At 43.1% G+C, this 16,411-nt stretch overlaps 1 protein-coding gene across 1 annotated transcript in view; it reads left to right on the plus strand.

The window, feature by feature from the left end:
* GALNT9 (polypeptide N-acetylgalactosaminyltransferase 9) overlaps nt 1-16,411 on the plus strand; it is a 157,221-nt gene that overhangs the window by 68,989 nt on the left and 71,821 nt on the right. Inside the window, exons 5-6 of the mRNA XM_067307006.1 lie at nt 2,857-3,054; nt 13,209-13,326. Coding sequence (XP_067163107.1) covers nt 2,857-3,054; nt 13,209-13,326 — 316 coding nt within the window. The remainder of the gene's footprint in view (nt 1-2,856; nt 3,055-13,208; nt 13,327-16,411) is intronic.

Genomic DNA, 16,411 nt, shown 5'->3' on the forward strand with positions numbered 1-16,411 from the left:
GTAAGGGAGGGTCAGCAAACTGCCCCGAATGACTGCAGTACTGACTAGCTGGGCCTCTCTCTCTCATTCCTCCATGATTATTAAATAAACGCAGATAGGAGACAGCCCCCAAGGTGAAAGAGCAGCAGGGTCCTCTGCCCTGTTGCCTATCGCTCAGAGCAGGGACAGGGACCCCCTGTCCTCTGGGCTCCTGCTGCAGGTTCTTCCCCCTTGAGAGCGACCTGCTCCAAGGTGATGTGTTTTTCCCACAACCACAAAGAAGAGGAGGTTCCTCTTCCAGACAAGCAGTTAGTGGCCTGTCATTAGTGACATCTATACCTGTTTGGTATTTTGAAAGCTTTAGTTTCTGAGGCCAGAAGGGAGGGGGCAAGCCTCTTGCTGGTAATATACACAGCAATTACCACAGCCACGGATGGAGGCACATGCTTTGTGATGGGAGAAGAGTGCCTGGCTGACGTCTCAGTTATTCTGCTGTAATTTCTTCTGCTGTCTCTAAGCTGATGAGTGCAGATATAATATGAGGAGAACAAAGTAGATTCATCTTTTCCTCATTCTTCCCTGCTTTCTTGGAGTAACAAGAATTTTTCTGTTGGACACCCGCTGTTCTTTAAAGCAGTTAATCTCATAACTATAATCTTGTGTAAATAACAGAAGCTGCTTATCCTGTTTTGGTAGGTCACATTGGCTCATTCTGGGTGTGCGTGAGTGTAGCCTAAAGATCTCATGAATTGGCATTCTGAATAATGTACTGCACTGTCCTGAATTTCTCACAGGTTTCTTGTCTCTCCAACAGAAAAAAAAAATTTTTTTTTTACTTTTTGTCTGGGGTGCTGTTCTTTAAATGCCGTGCAACAAAAAAGAAAAAAAATGGCACATGATCCTGCTGATTAAGGAAATATTTTAAAGGCAAAAAGGTATTTAACATCCTGTAAGGGAACAGAGGTCACTGTACCTCCCCTGGCAATGATGCATTTTCATGTTTCTGTGGAGGCCTTTGGTATCTTGCAGGACTGGGCTTAGGCAATAGAAGTGCTGCACCAAAAATTGCCAATGGGCAGGCAGTAGTAAGACAGACCTCAGGCCATTCCAGTCACGAGGGATGCATTGACTTATTCCCAGAATAGATGGAGTAGAGTAACAAAACAGCATGTTGCATACAGTATGAACAGCTTCTTGTTCGTAACCTTCCTGGCCAGGCTTTCAGGGAGAAGGCAAAGGAGTTCCTGCAACTTGCACAGTGGTTCTTCTCTTCCCACCTTTCTTGTGGTCATCTTTTTTTTCAAGCTTCCATATTCAATATTTCTAGCATCCAGTTGATTAAATTCAAATGTCATTTTTCTGGAGGAATCCAAATAAAACCAGTTTAATTCTCTTTGACTTCTTTCCAGATGAAATACTGCAACACCTTGTCTTTTTGTCAGATATGCCCTTGTTTTACATTGTTTTGTGGTGTTTTATTTGCAGTAGCTCATCACCAATAATCAAGGGCATCACTGAATCTGTCTCTTTGTACTGATGGAGGGGCAGGTAGGAAAGAAGGAAGTGGTAACAAGACCTCATTTAAGTGAAATGGAGTCCATGTATGCAAAATAGGAACACATTGGTTATATTCAAGTACAGAGAAAATGCTGTTTCCTTACAGAAGAAATCAGAAATGTTGCGATACTTCAGTTTTAGATAGTGGAGGATGAAAATGGAGGTTGAATTAATTTCCTAACTTATCCCTTTCTGTTAGCCTACACAAGAAAATATATGGTAACAAACAAAACATAAAGTAGCAGAACTGAAACTACAAAGGAACAATTGCCTTTTAACCAACAGCAAAAGAATAATGAGAAAAAAATCAGTGTTCAAACCCTGACTACCTCTGTGAATCCCAGCAAACCACTATTCCCTCAGAAGAGATAGATGTGAGAGCGCTCTGTAAAATCTTCAAAGCTTATTTCAAGGAGAAACAGTTACAAAAGAGTGAACCAGTGGCTCTTTCTGATGCAGCTGAGAAGAGCTTTCTGCCCTTATGTAAGCCTGCTACCTCTTTGGATTGGTTTCTCTGTAAATTCATAGCAACTTCAGACTACCTTGGCGGCAAATGAATGTTTGCACTGAGGCTTTATCCTTTCCTGAGACGCTTTGGGATGTAGCTTCCGTTGAAAGCACATTGATGTTTTAAAGCCTTTTGAAATGATAGCGCATTTCCTGCAGCTTGCTGCCTTTGCACCATCTGGCAATTGAAACCCTCTCATCACCAAAGAGGTTTTAGAAGGCGTAACGTGGCCACGCTTGTCATTCAAACTAGATCCGATGGGGTCAGTTCTTAGAAAACAAGATTAAAGCCTCTGAGTAACCTTCAGGCTCATTCAGTCCCGGGTGTGGGTGGTGGTGTTCTTCAGGCCTTGTCAGCAAGAGCAGACTGATGTTAATCGCTAGCAGGCGTCCTTGTGGTGTAGCCAGCAGGAGATCATTTACTTCCAGTTGGTGACGGTGTCTCTCAACACGTGCCCAGTGCATGTTGAAATGACGATCTCCAGACCTCAGAATAAGTGTTTGGGAAAACTTTGTGTTGTTAAACCCTGGTAGGGTGCAATGTGGACTAGTGACCTTGAAGATGAAGGACTGTATCACAGTACAGCTCCATGGAGGCAGTAATTCATGTGCTGTTGCTGTGTGAGTTATCCCCCACCAAGCCCCCAGCTTGTTCAGGGTACAACACCTTCAATCGCCCTAGGCTGCGTTACAGGCCGCCATCTCTCTGGGTTGTTGCTTGCTGTGTTAGAGAACTTCACTTCACTGGCTTGTGAAGGGGTACTGGGATTACTGCGTGGCTCTAAAACATTTTGCTATTTTTATTGTTTTCAGGGTGGAACCTGCGCTTACGCGGATCAAAGAAGATCGGAAGCGGATCATCTTACCAGCAATTGACAATATCAAGTACAACACTTTTGAAGTGCAGCAATACGCCAATGCGGCCCACGGCTACAACTGGGGGCTCTGGTGCATGTACATAATCCCACCGCAGGACTGGCTCGATAAAGGGGATGAGTCAGCTCCCATCAGGTAAATCTCCCATGCGCTGTCACTTTGGTGCTAACAATGTTTCCGTCTCAGCTGCCTGCCGAGGGGGGATTTAAGCGAAGTAAAGCTGTAGGTTTTGTGCAGGGATAGTAAAATGAAACTGTGCAAAACAGATGGCTCTGCAAAGTCGTGGATGCGTGTGTCACATCTCAGGGCTGTGCCACAGCACTGTGTATGCAGAAATGCAGGTGCTCTTGTTGTGAAACTGTGTTTCGGGCTCACATTGTGGCCCTTAGTGTTTAGCAGGATCTATATTTTTATCTTTTTTTTTTTTCCCCCCCAGTGGACCCTAGCATGAATATTGAGCCAGCTAAATGTTGTGTGTATGAGAAATGTAGCTATTTTGTATGTGATTTCAAAGAAGCTAGCTTCACTTTGGGGCTGTAGGCAGCATTCTTGGACATCAGCCCAAACCAGAGCTTCCCAGCAGCACTAGTAGGAGATGTGTTAGCCTTGCCTTGTTGAAGAGTTGCTCTTTTCTTGGAGAGCCTTGCATGTTTTTCTGAATTTTTCCATTGGATGAATTTCAAAAAGAAACTGGACCATGTAGTGAGTGTCATTCTATTTTTTTCTGTGAGGTAACATTTTACCTGACAAAAGTGGTTTTTTTTAAGGAAATACTTTTTCAGGAATAGTGATGGTGTTTTTGAATTGTTACTGTCACAGTAGAAAAACAGGAACAGAGGAGAAAGGAGGTTTTTTTCCACTTTGTTTGAAATTCATGTCTGCTAGCCCTTCCTCTCTGGTGCAGATGGCTGTCTCGCAGCTCCTCTGAGATGTACCATGCTGGATGAAGGTTACTATTTTTAGTAACTGTTGAAATAAATGCTATAAAAATATGAAGCCTGAACATGCACTTGTGGCTTCTTTGCCCTATTTTTGATGTTTCTTAGGAAGAATTCAAATTACCACCTTAGGGTCATCTTCATCTTGATGTACATCAGTCTCATCCTAAAGTGAGCTGAAACTCTCCTGTGTCGTCCCAGCGGAGGCTCTGGCAGAGCTGATGCTCAGCTTTCCTTTCCTTCCATCACAGAGCTTGACCTGTCAAGTCCCGAGTAGTCCATTTCCAATCCATCACTTCAAACAACATACCCAACTGAAAGCATCCAAGTGGCCTTATGGAAGTAAAAGGATGTAGATGGACTGCTCACATTTCTAAGTGTTTGGTTGGATTGGGCCATCTTGCAGGATCCAGCCCTCATACAGAGAGTAATATTTCAATCTGTATTTGAGCAAGTTTTGCAAGTTGCTCTTAGGTTCATTCGCATGCCCTGTGATTGCAGAACAGAGCTATACAGTAGCATTAACCTTATTTATCAAAGAACAGCACTGACCTTCATCACTGACCCTTTGCTCAGCTTGAAACCTCAATAAGCAGGGAAGTAATTACTTAGGAAATCAGTTTTCCTGGATAACATGCCCTGCTCTCCTCAAATTGTTTTAAAAGTGCAGGTGTTTTATATCTGTTTCCACTCAGCCCTGAGAAATAGTTTATTGATGAAGAAAAATTAATCAGGTAAAGCTTTCATTTCTGAAATCAGGGTTTCAGGTTTTTTTATTCCCAAGAGGTTTTGCACACTTCATTACTTCCAGTTTATACATGGAATCACTGTATTAATTTTCACATGAGTCGTTTTAGTATTTGAATGTCTTCTGTTCTGGAGACAATGTTCACATAAACCTCAGCAAATTCCTCAGATATGATTTTCAGTGGAGGTAACTAGCACACTCCATAAAGTATGGGAGTTGCATCTGCAAAGCACTTCCAGCAATTCAACCACAGACCTTTTTAATAAGGAATAAGGAATCTCACCCCTGTGACACTGGGAGAGGAGTTAGTTTTCTTTCAGCAGTATAGGCCTGCGAAGATGGGCTTTTCTCATGTTTATGTTCAGGTGTTTGCTAGAGTTATACTGGCACAGAGTTGGACTGAATCAGGTCCAAAAAATCAGGCAGAGTAGTGTAGAAATCTGATGCACGTAAGTGGCTGGCTCCCAAGAGCAGCAATTTTATTCTGAGCAGAACCTGAATGAAGAAACTCTCCAACTTGACAATGCATATGCTGCCCAGAGAGAGAGAGATGAGACAAGCGGAGCTAGAGTAGAGCGACCAACTCTTGCTGACAAATACCAGGAGTGCTGAGATGTTCTGATTACATAAGTGTCTCTCCTGCAAATCATGAATTACATGCCCTAAAATGCAGAGACCTCAGTGTCGAACCGTGAACACGTACACATCTCCCTGGGAACATGTGCTTGGGAGGCAGTGATCTAAGAGAGTGGAGCATCCACTTTATAGCTACACGGCACTGATTTCTGATGGGCATCCCGAGCAGGAGCACCTGGATGGATTTGCTAAAGCATTTGGCTGTGCTGCTTTGTTATGCCTGGCTATAGAAATACAATGCAATTTTGTGGCCTTTAAGTGATATGTCAGCGTAATTACGGTAATGGAAAGAGAGAAAGCGCGAGTGTTGCTGATGAAAAGGGTCAAGAAGTCTGGCTTTAGAACTGGGGTTTGAAATACAATCACCCATGATGGGAGCTTACTAACTATAAAAATTTTCAGGTGTATTTTCAAAAGGCAGGGGAAATCAAAGGAGTGAGCAGACTTTTGCAAAAATCTCTATTAGTCTGGCACAGACTTTAATTTTGTAATGAGCTTTCTGCGCTCTGTACAGCAACTGTGATTTCCATTTCAGTCTGGTTTGCAAGGCGTGCAGAGTGGTCCACATTGAAGCTGTTTGTGCCTGTTTGGCCCATTCATAAAATTGCAAGACTGTTTATCAGAATGAAAACTCCAAGTTCGTTTAATCCTTGCTGACACTGTCCTTTCTAAGGTTTCTACTGACAGGGTCTTCAGCACGTAGGGTTTTGTTTTGTGTCGGTTTGTGCATTTTATAAAAGAAAAGGCTAATAACTAATAACCCCATGACTGGTTTTGCGGCTGATGTAGCAGAGTACTTACTCCCAGATCTCCAAAGGGATTTAAGATTTTCAGTGGAAAATGTGTGCCCCAGTATCGGTGCGGATCAGAGCCCTGTCATTTGAGATGTTTGGATTGTATGAATAAATATCCTCCATCTGCAGAATTGGGTGAGACATTTAGAAAGTAGAGGCCAATTTCTTTTTTCATCTTGGATTGCACAACAGATGTGCTTACTTCTCCTTTTGTTAGACGTGTGCTGATGTTTGAAGCCTGATCCTCTACCTTCTTGAACACTAATAGCCCTGTGATCCTGCACAGAGCCTTGCGGTGAGGGAACAGGAATTGTCTCTCAAGTCAGGGGGACACAGTATAGACAGTCATGCCAAGCACACACCATAAAACATCAGTTCAGCTGTTGTTGTCCAAGTGACAAAGGGCCGTAAAGTGTAAACAAAGGTAAAGAAATAACAAGAATAAAGTGTCAGACTTGGTAAAGATTTCTGATACAGTTTAAGGTTGGCTCTTATTTTATTCCATGATAATATTCTAAAATTCAGGACAATTGATGTTCCCCAAATCACCTTCCACAGGTAATCCATTTTGCATGTTTGACATTTGAGATGCAAGATGTCTCTAACGTGAAGATTTAAATAAGGATTGTTATTTTGACATACTGTGTCCATCATGTTGTTTTCCATTTGCATTTCTGAGAACACACTGCCCAAAAACATCCTTATCATCTGGCCACAAACTGCGTAACCAAGAATACTGTTTCAGAGGCTTTCTAATTAATTTGACTACGCATTGAAACAAGCTCATTTTTTTTCTGTATGCAGAAGATACTATAGTTTTTGGAACAGCAAGGGAGGCATCTGATACCCTGAGCTCTGTCTCTGGCCCTCTTCCCTCGCCTTCCACGATTTGATGGACTGCTCTGTGTTTGATTTCATGATCAGCAGCCACTAACGTTAGATTCATTAGTCAGCCTTGCTCAGCCACGCAGAGCACAGCTTTCGTTTTATCTTCCTCCAGCAGCAGTGGTGCATTACATTGTTGCATATGTTCCCACTTACTGCTTTAATACGCTATAGCGTGGCACTGGTAGCAATGTGTATACGCACACACAGAGTCAGCAACTCCTGAAAGCACGTGTCTCTCACTCATTTATAAAAATGAGGGTCTGGCATGCCCAAGCAAAAGTGGTTTTGTTTGTGCTGCCTGCTTTAGCTGAGAGTGTGTGTGACCGTCTCGAATGCGAGTTAGGCCTCATGCTGATCTGTGCCACTCCGGGAAGAAATCCATCTGTGTACCTGAGCTTAGGAAGGGTCTCATCTGAAATGTCCTGGGGGAGGAACCATGCTGTCATGCAGTAATAAAACTGGTTTATTGATGGCCATCTTTTTAGTTGCTGGCTTATAGGAGCCTACAACAGAGCTATTTCTTCTTTATTTGTCCAGATTCTGATGGGTATCCTGCCTGTTCCGAAAAATGCGCTTCTGTGGGGCATCAGAAAGTTATTCTTCATCCCTGCTTTCCTGCTTTCCTAGCCAAGCAGTCTCAGTGGCTTTTTTTCCCTTGCTGTAGCTCTCCAAAGGGGTTGACAAGCCTGCCCATCATTAAGCTTGTCATTTTTTTCCTGTAGCTCCTGAACAGCAAATCTGTCCTTGAGTTCTGTTCTCACAGCCTGATGTGACTCTTTATTGTGGAGGACACGATTTGTAAGAAAAAAAAAATGCTGACAGAGGTACCATGCAGGTTTCTCCACTTACCTGTCAGGCCAGGGGTGACGTACTGCTTAGGAACCTAAATCAAAGAAACGTCCTGCCAATAAAAATGTAAAACTCAAAGATATGGTGTGTGATCTGTCATTCAGGAATCTCTCCATCTTTCTCTATATGCGTATATACATATATATGCATGTATATATGCATTTGTAGGTCAGTTGTCCTGGAAACGGAACTCGCTGTGTGCTCTGAAAACTGTTTCAAATGTAACTTGACTGCATGCGTGGTGACCTTAAGGCAGAGGGGCAGAGATGTGGAGCGGAGAGGAAGCCCTATCGTTTCGCACGCGGCCTCGCGCTCCTCACTTTCTCCTTCCCTTGTTCTTGATGAAGCCACCCGGCTTCATCTGCAAAGTTGCGAAGACGCAGCCAGGCTCTTGGAGATCTGGCACCTGATTTAGTGCAGCTCTGCTGCTGCTGGTGTTGAGACTGGTACCGTGGGTAGACACAGAGAGCGTTTCCAGCTGCTTTTGCTAAAAGAAAATTGTCTTAACCCAGACCTTACATTTCTGGCTCGTGTGCCCTGCTCCTGGTACCCATCACACCCCAGGTGCTGGCCCTCGCTGTACAGTGCCTCTCTTCACCGTAGCTGCCACCGCCGTGCCTGCCGCAGCAGCGAGTGGGGAGGGAGGGCGGATCTACCATGGGGAAGTGCCGTTATCTCCGCTTCCTCCCTTTCCCCAGGGTGATCCCCAGAGCAAGGTCTGCCATCAGGTAATTTCCACAAATTGACTATGCTCTGTCTTTCTCCAGTGCAGAATCAATACTGTTCTGTGCTGCGTTTTACGTTTTAGCTGCAAAAGCCATTCTACTGTTTTTCCCACAGTATCCTTTGACTGCTGCTGTTAATAATAATTCATGCTTATAGTGTCCTCAGCAGTGTCAAAGAATACTCCACAGATCGATTAAGTCTCCCAACACCTTTGAGGTGTTGGTAATAAATAGACTATTTTGTGATACCTTCCTTCTAAAAATGTCACTGCTTTACAAGAAAAAGTCCATGACTCAAGGGAAAAGGTCCATTTGCATAAAACAGGTGTGCTTTAAGTTAATATATTTTACTTTGCAGCTGTGAAGTGCTAAGGTCATGCACCTTCACACTTACTGCCCCTTGGCTAGTGAGCAGTGTTTAAGACGTGCTAACACAGTTGCTTTCGCTCATATATCCATTTCTGATGTTCAAGGGGAGTCTTTGCACTGTATGAAAAGTGGTAGATACATTGGAGTTTGTTCAGGTACTGGAAAAACCCAGCCATGGCAGCCAAGTGAGGGTCATATGCTTTCTTAGAGGCAGTTTTCTTTAAAAGCGTTTGCAACGTGTCAGTGTTACACTGCAGTCCAGTATAAAACTACCCTACCATATGTTTAAAACACTTTTAAAAGGGCTCTTAAGCTGCTGAGGCAGTTCTGAAACTTTTGTCCAGTATTATTATTTGTGCTTCACAGATGGAGAAACAGAGGCAGAGGGAGGTGACTCACTGAAGACCAGATGAATGACAGAGCTGGGAATAGAGTCAAGGTCTCCCGACTCACAGCACTGTCACCAGCTCACTGGGCTGTGCAATAGCACTATACTTAGTTTACAGTTGGGTCAGTCAAAGCACAGGAAAGTTAAGAGCCTGGATTTCATGAGGACTAAATGCCCAAAACTCTGGTTGAACAGTGGAAGTATTGACATGCAATATTCAGAAAATTCGGCATAGGGCATCCTAGGCAAGTTCTTCCCCCAAGTCAGGATGTGGCCAGGGGCAGAACCAGAGGCTGCTGAATTCCAGCTGTTCCCACACTGACCACACTCTCGTTCACCTTCTGGGACTGCTGCCATGCAGATGCACAGCGGCTGTGGGTAGCCAAATTCAGGTAGAGAAAGGCACTGACACTAGCAGTTTTTGCTTGGCTTCAGTGGTGAGCTGGATGTGGTTCCCTCTGCCATTGTCCTGCTATTGTTGCCTTCCTGAAATCATTTTTTTTGGTTCTGAATATGCCATGAAGGCTTGTGGGGTCTGCCTGCATTTGAATATATCAAATTAGAAGAAATAAAACATAGAGAGAAGTGAAAAGGCAGTCCTTCTCAGAGGCATTCATCTGCAAGTGATGATTATGTAGTTACATCCAAAATGTATTTCCCACCCCCATTCAATTAACAAGTCAATGTTTTAATGGGCAGAGATGCCAGCTGCAAAAATCCATCCTCCAGGGAGAGAGCTTCCAGCACCTGAGAGCAGCCTACAAAGCCTAGAGGTACCATTCCTCATTAGGAAGGAAGGAGAAACACATCCTCATGGGAGCATCATACTGCTTTAAGGAGCTGCCTCCAGCAGGTTTTTTAGGGGTCTGGAAGGAGAGGAGGTCTAATCACAAACTAGCAGCTCAGGTTTGCAAAGCAGTGGCGCTCTGGCCTTTTTCCAATGAAGCCTGTGCTTGCCTTTAAATACATGAAAAGGCAAATGAAGAAAGTGACTGATGTTTCTTTTCCCTCCTTCCCTTTTTATCCTGGTTAAAGTTAAGAAATGCCTAAATGTTCCCTCAAAGGCATATTTCAGAGCTACTAAATTCGCTTTCCTTGGTCATGCCTCTCTTTTATTTCAGTTTCTAGACCAAATTCACTCCTTTATAGCCTAAAAATCATTTTTCAGTGATACAGGATGTGACAGTGGCATGTATGTAGGGTAAATCTAGTCCTCTCTACAGGAGATTTCTCAGCCTCTTTAGGCAAGTCTGTCTTCAGGCATAGCTTCAGGAACTATAAACATGAAGACACATTTTTAGCAAATAGTTTGAATTTATAAAGAACATCCATCTCACAAAGATCCTGGTGTAAGCACTGGTGCCATCTGATGAAGCATGTGCATCACTAGAAAATGGATGTGTCCAGCCAGGAGTACCCGGACCGTGCATAGTTTCTGTAGAGTGCTCAGATCACTTCTCATGGCAGATTGATTCAACAGAGTCTTCACAAATAACAGCGCCAAACAGAGAAGTGCTGGCATTTCTTCCACTTACAAAAAGGGATCCGTGGGGAATGGGAGAGGTCCAAGTACTGAGGCTGCTGGTGGTACCAATAGGGTTCTTAGTAGGGTTTGGGGCTTCTGGCCTCAGTTTCCTCCAGCCCTTTTGAATGAATAGGGGCTGGGGGGCCAGATGAGAGCCTTCACTGCAGTCCAAAGTCATTTGTGAAAACAAAATGCTTGCCTTTGTAAGCATCATTGAATCTAACCCTTCCCAGCCCACGGCCCAAGGAATGTGTCTCACTCTGTAGGGTGCAATGTGAGAGTTAATCAAGCTATTTCAGTTTCTTTGTCAGAAACGGTGCTGATCAAATGTGTTTCTATCAACAGCTGCCTTTTTCAATTATGCAGAGAAAACATGAGTGCAGTGCAGCATAGGCTTGTAATGATCTGAGAGGTTGCAATGGCTTTCAAAGGGAGAAAAAGTGCAAGGAAGAGACGCTGAAGCAGTACCAGTAATGCGAGTGCTACAGCAGAGTCCATTATAGATAAGTAATAGCAGTGCTTCAGCAAATGAACCTTTTCAAGGGTACCAAATAGTTCCTGTCACAGGTTGGACTGTGTGCTGCAGTGTTGGGATATGTATTAGGCCCAGGAGCAAAGAACTGTTTTATCTAACCATATACTTGGCCATTTGTTTGAAGCCTTTTTAACCTCCTGCCATAGAGATGGTGAACTCCTGATGAGAAAAAGGACCTGATGTGATAACACCATTCCAGCAGCCACCTGCTGCTACCAGTGAGATCCACCAATACATTGGCACAAAATGTGTTTGCTTTCCCAGCTAGGGCAGTTTTTCATGTGTGTATGAAACTGCCTTGTGAATATGTCTCTCAGATGTCACTGGTAAATACCTTGTGAATGGCTTTCTGTATAAATTGAAGAAATGTGCAGGTATCATGGGTAAAGGAGAAGTCATAGTGATAGTATAACACAAGTCCATTACAAAGGAGACTTTTTAAAATAGGTTTTAGAGATTTTCCATCATCTTTGTTTCTATACGCCATTCTCATGGTGTATTTATATAAACTCAGGCCATAGGTAGAACATTCTCCGTTCTATTAGAAAATAGAAAACTGGCAAACACCAGACCCTTCCTGATGTCTTTTTACAATAGCACTGTTAGAAATGATGTTGTGTCTGCCAGATGGTCCAGAATTGCCTCCCTTTCAATGGAAGAGGGAGCACAGCTCATTCTTCTAGGTCACCTCCAAAAGTGCTCAGTTTCTGAAATGATTTTACAGGCTACAGTTTCCCTGATTTTGCAGACTGGTCTGCTGGGATCCCACTGAAATGGGTGGCTCTGTCCACAGGCCCTGGATCTGGGCCCATCCTATAGATCAGACTGTGGGATGACTATGTGGGATCTTGCAGGAGGCACTGTGCAACCTGCAGTTGAACTGCAAGTCAAACATGGTGCTGCGGGCTCATGCTGTTTCTCCATGTTAGATTTAGTCAAGTTTAAATTTTGAAATTTTGAGCAATAGTAACAAAACCTAGTTCCTACTTTGCTTTTTGAGGGGGCAGGTGTTGTGACTGATGTAGAGAAAGTGTTGGCAAATGAAACAAGCAAATGTAACTTGCTTGCGTTTCATTAAAATAATGTTCATGTGGTAAATGATCTCAAAATTTATTGTCTTGTTCTAATGTAATGCTGCTCAGTGACAAGTTTCAGAACACTTTATAACAGGGAGCAGAACCATGTTTTTACACATACAGAAACTGATGCTTATGGAAGGGCAGTGATTTGTCCCAAGTCACCCAGTAGCAGATCTGAGTGTAGAATCTCTTCATCTGAAAGATTTTCCTCTTCTAAAGACTGACCTCAGCACACACAAGTGTTGATCATGGAACAACATCACCAGGGCTGAAATTTGTCTGCTACAGTTGACACCAAGAAGACATGTGCCCTGCTTAACGCCATGATTTATCCAAAGATGTCAGCATGCACGTAATTTCAATATGTAGGTAGGGAGAGTCCTCATTTCTGAAAAAGCTTTTGGTTTTTTTGTGTGCTACTCTTCTAATAAAGTGCTGTCTAGTTCTTGTGCTACCCTCTGTATGGCAGTGAACTTCACTTCCAGCACAGTGGCTGTATCTGTCAAACAAAGGAAAAACAGCTTGAGGTTTTGCTTACATGCACAGTGTACTTGACCTCCCATCTTGTGTCTGCCTCAGAAAACTGGTCCAAGTGAGTCTCGCAGTGTGCTAAATATTTAGCTGGATCTGGTTGCGTGAGATCCCCTGTCCTTTGGGGGATGTAGTACGATGTGAGTGCAGGCTAGTAAATAAATCTAGTTGTAAACGTAGACTTGAAGGCTAAAAAGTGTTTCATCTGTCTAAATTTGTTATGAAATGGGTTCTGTGGTATCTAGTAAACGCCTTCACTTTTCTTTTCCGCTCTTTCTGTGTAGAACACCAGCCATGATTGGATGCTCGTTTGTAGTGGACCGAGAATACTTCGGTGAGATTGGCTTGCTCGATCCTGGTATGGAGGTCTATGGAGGAGAAAACATTGAATTAGGCATGAGGGTGAGTAACAAAGAAGAGACTTTGTAATGTCTGTTTGCAAAGAAAGACGGGGAGCCTGTGGCCCAACAGAATTGCTGTCTGACCGATAGGCTATTACACTGAAATAATTGATACTGCAGTGCTATCTGGAACTAACAATCCCAGTAAATGAATATTCCTGGTCTTACTGGCCTTGAGACAATTGATGAAAGTCAGAAATATGGTTCGTTGGTTTGTTCTGTCAGTGTTTGAACTAAGGAGACAGATTTCCCCCTTTCCCAGTCGCTCTACTGATGTAAACAGAGCTACGCTAATAGTACTTCATTTGCTCATTGTGCCTAGGTGATGTTCTGGGTGCATGGTCTGGCAGATGCAGTACCGATGGAAAACTAAGACCAGGCTGGTAGGAGCAGTCAGCTGTAATATTCTACACACCACACACGATGAATGCTATGGTATTTTAAAACTCCAGGGGTCATCTTTAAAGAATAAGAAGTAAAGGGTACAAGTATCTGATTCTGCTGGCCCCAAAGACTTACATGAGAATATTAGAGAAGTTGCAAAGTAGAAGTTTTGAGGAAGGATGCTGCATGTCTGGGAGAGCTAAGATTAGCAGGACCTCTCTCTACAGCAATCTTTGAAAAGGATATCAATTTGAGTGACTTTGGAGTCTGTCTGTCCATCTGTCCTCCTACCTGTTGGGCAACACCTTTTCTGCTTCCCTTCAGCCCAGATGCAGTACTGTAGGCTGAATATCTTGCTCTCTCCAGGAATTCAGGAGCTCAAACTGAGCTCAGGGTAGAGAGCTATATGGGGAGATGATCTCACATAAAGCAGCACCTTAGAAAAGCCGCAAAGACATGCAAAGGAGAGCTGGATTTTGCCTGGTTCTTAGGTCATTACAAAGTGTAGCTAGACAACTTCAGGACAGCTTTAGTCAACCCTGGGCCTGGAAGAGGTTTGCTGCTTGTGATCCTTTGCACTTGTTTTCACGGTGCTGTTTGTCAACAAGTTTTTTCTGGAGTCCAAGGAACCTCCCATTGCTTAGCACTTGGAAATTAGGCCACTTAATGTTGCATGAACACAAGTTTCCTCATTATAAAGCTGGCTGTTTAATTATTTTTCCCTTACTCTTTATTCCCTGTCTCACAGTAACACATCCCTGGTGCATGTAGTGTGCTCATTAAAGCATATATTCTGCTCGTGCTGAAGCACTGAACATCAAATTAGTCCATCCTTTATCTGTCTCTTTTTTCTAAAATGGCTACAAACTCCTTCACACCAGTGGGCTGAAGAAGGTCATTGTGGCAGGAGTTTGTTTTCGCGTGCAAGTTTGTATTTATTATTCCAGCATCCCAGGAGGGATAGGGTTTTTAATGGGACTGTGCGACTATACTGCTTATACTTTGAGGTTTAGAATTCACATTGGGGATAGAAAAACTGCTACCACAAATCATCCAATTTTCCTTAAGAGGGTCAGACTATTACCAGGATCGTGTGAGCTTTCCTTTATCATTGTGCAGGGCTTTGAGCTGTTTGAAACTTTTTCCACATGGCTGCTCCCAGAATAGATTGAACGCTCTGGTGAAAGTCTGGCGTAGCTGATGAATAAGCCTCCTAAGAAGTCTGAAAGCTGTCGCTCTTGCTTAGACGAGAAGAACTTCCTGAGTATGATTAGGGCTCCTGGTAAACAGAGGCAAAGGTTTTAATAGGATTATAAAATGGCACTTGCTTGAAGAGCCCAGGATTTGAAGTGAGTGAGGACAGGTTTCAAGGATATGGAAACCTGTTAAAGTCTGTAGGAACCCAGGAGCCAGCTCTCGTTCTTTTATTTTCTTTTTTTTCCCCCAGAAAGAATAATTTATCCTATTGTAATGTTTGAAAAGGGCTTTTGAAAAGTATGAGAGTTTGAATGAGTTCATTCTAAAATAAGCCATATAATGCATTGTTTGTCCATAGTCTGACCATAGATCTGTTAATCTACGTTTTCAGCCTGGATCTAGTGTGGTAATGCACAGCGTGTGCCTCTTAATGTGCAAGTCCTCCATGTGATCCCTCCCAGTGTGTCTTTCAGCACTGTCAGAAACTAGCAATATGAAAGCGCACAAGAATCTCCTCCCTTCCCCACAGGATATTTATAAAATCACTATGAATTTACAAAGTGTTTTTTTTTTGTTTTTTTTTTTAAATTCCAGAATCTAGAAGTAAGTTGCAAAAGATCAATCCCTTCCAAAGGCCTGGTAGATTGAGCTATGCAGGGGTCAATGTCCAGAGCAGGAGCCAGCGCTCAGCTGACAGCAAACCAGGACTTGGGGCCACCAGGGCAGGAGGTTGGGTGGGATATTATGAAGTTACACCCAGACACCAAGGTCTGTCCTCGGCCCTTCAGTGTAGTAGAGTCTGCACCTAGGCAAGCTGAGCAGGGAGGAGAGGCCGAGGGTTTGGCTTGTCCCCTGCATCTGCATGGAGGGAGACCGTTGCCCCTGTGTGGCTTGATCTGTGTGGAGCAATGAAAGAAAGAAAAGGGTAGGAATACATGAATGAACAAGTAATGGGGAAGAGCAGGAAATAAAGCTGGGGAAAACAGTGGGATACATTCTGCTGAAAACAGTCCCTATTTAAAAAAAACTAAAGCAGTAATCCTTTAAACTTCTATGCAGACTATTGTCATGTTACTGCTAAAAGAAAAGGGATTAGGCTTGGAGTGTCTGAATTAGATTACATTGCATCTAATGAACCTTCATTTAAATTGTTTTAATAAAGTGAAATTGGGAAAGGCAGTGCAGCTAATGAGCTGATTTGGGAGGATACTGTTTGATAACCCAGCTAATCCCCCTTAAATCTATTGTTTATTAAAAATATCATCACTTGGGTATTCCACTAGTGGCTTTTTTCTTTTCTAAATTCCGTAAATGGGGGTATTTAAATAATTAACTTAAGTGATTTGCTGCTTTGAGTAAACAGTGCATAAACTGGCTACCTGACTGGTGCTACCACATCTGTTGAAAATATTTATGGGTCTGCAATTCTCTTTTTTATTTATATTGCCTTTTCTGTGTAAACTTCTTGTTGGTAGAGCTGCAACATTCTCCTAATGGGGTAGCTT

Source organism: Apteryx mantelli, chromosome 17, assembly GCF_036417845.1.
Source record: "Apteryx mantelli isolate bAptMan1 chromosome 17, bAptMan1.hap1, whole genome shotgun sequence".
NCBI lineage: Eukaryota > Metazoa > Chordata > Aves > Apterygiformes > Apterygidae > Apteryx > Apteryx mantelli.